The 1363-nt window shown below is 36.7% G+C and overlaps 1 protein-coding gene across 1 annotated transcript in view; it reads left to right on the forward strand.

Annotated features, from left to right (window-relative positions):
• Positions 1 to 1363, forward strand: part of CHID1 (chitinase domain containing 1) — a 454156-nt gene that overhangs the window by 180217 nt on the left and 272576 nt on the right. Inside the window, exon 11 of the mRNA XM_019519771.1 lies at positions 156 to 311. Coding sequence (XP_019375316.1) covers positions 156 to 311 — 156 coding nt within the window. The remainder of the gene's footprint in view (positions 1 to 155; positions 312 to 1363) is intronic.

The raw sequence follows: 1363 nt of genomic DNA on the forward strand, positions 1-1363 counted from the left end.
TGTTTTTAGGCCCTACCTGGGTGAATGAGCAAGAGCACTTTTGTTCTGTGGAATGTGGGTATTAAGCACAACTAATAGCTTGCCTGATGTGGCTCTTAGATTTTTGGGTTCATGAAAATAAAAATTTGCTATTTGTTCCATTACCGATCCAACAGGCCTGGTCCAAATTCACCTCTTCCCTGGGTAAGAGCCTGTGTGCAGATGCTAGATCCAGAATCCAAATGGAGAAGTAAAATTCTTCTTGGGCTGAATTTCTATGGCATGGACTATTCAGCTCTGGGTGCCTCTGGGGAACCTATCTTTGGCAGCAGGTAAGATTTGTACAGGTGATGAAAGTTATTTAAAATGGCTTTTTTTATAAAAATGAGTATATAGAAATGCTCACTTTTTAGGATGTGGATGTGACAAGTATGTTTACATGAAATTGTTGCTTGAAGAACTTTTCTTATCACATAAAAATAGAGTAGGAGTTGGTCTTTTTATATTGATGAGATGACCTCTGTTGCTGGAAGCCAGGAATGCTGGCAGGGAACCACTGCTATCTACCTGTGTAAGAATTTATTTTTTTCTACTTTTTCATCTTTTTGGCAATGGCTTGGCTATTTCTTAAAATTGTCTGAAATATTCTCCTCTGCATCATTGGTAGATTTACTTAGCTGATTTGCAGTCTGCTTTTCTGAGCTGCTGAAATTGTTACTTGTTAACTTAAATGTTGATGCTTGTTTACAGATGCATCACCTTAGCAGTATTTTTGGTGAATATTCTCTCAAGGAAAAGGCTGGAGGTAACCCACCTTCAGATTAGAATTTTATAAGCAAAAAGAGAAATAAAATAACTTTTCCAAAGACAATAATATTGGAGTTCCAGATTGTTAGAAAAAAATTGTCCTCTCTGTTTTGGGTGATAGCTTCTATAAGTTGTTGTGTTCCTTCTTTACAGAAGTATGTTATGCAGGTAACTGAACCAGAGAAGGAATCTCTTGAAATATCAAAGTAAATCTGGCATTAAATCAAACTTTTAAAAAAATCTGTGGCACAAAGACTGTAATTCTTATTTTCACCCATAAGTGAGATGTGTTAACTAAATCAATGAACCCAAGATATTTCATTGCCGATAACAGCTTGTCCATTAGGCAGTAAAGCACAGCTTGTCTGGGCAAAGGCTCATAAGCTGAAGGCTCTTTTTTCCCTTTCTGGCCCTTCATGTGTGCAGACATTTTTTGACCACATGTATTGTGCTCTCTTTCTTTGTCTGCATTTCATTCATGCCTTTTCCTGGCAATTTGTTCTTTTGCAAAATTGTAAATGTAGTTAATTGAAGGTGTTGTGCTGAATTATTTCTGAATCTGGCTGAGTAATAGAGA

Source organism: Gavialis gangeticus, unplaced genomic scaffold, assembly GCF_001723915.1.
Source record: "Gavialis gangeticus isolate Ggan-Ray unplaced genomic scaffold, GavGan_comp1, whole genome shotgun sequence".
In the NCBI taxonomy this organism is placed as follows: Eukaryota; Metazoa; Chordata; order Crocodylia; family Gavialidae; genus Gavialis; species Gavialis gangeticus.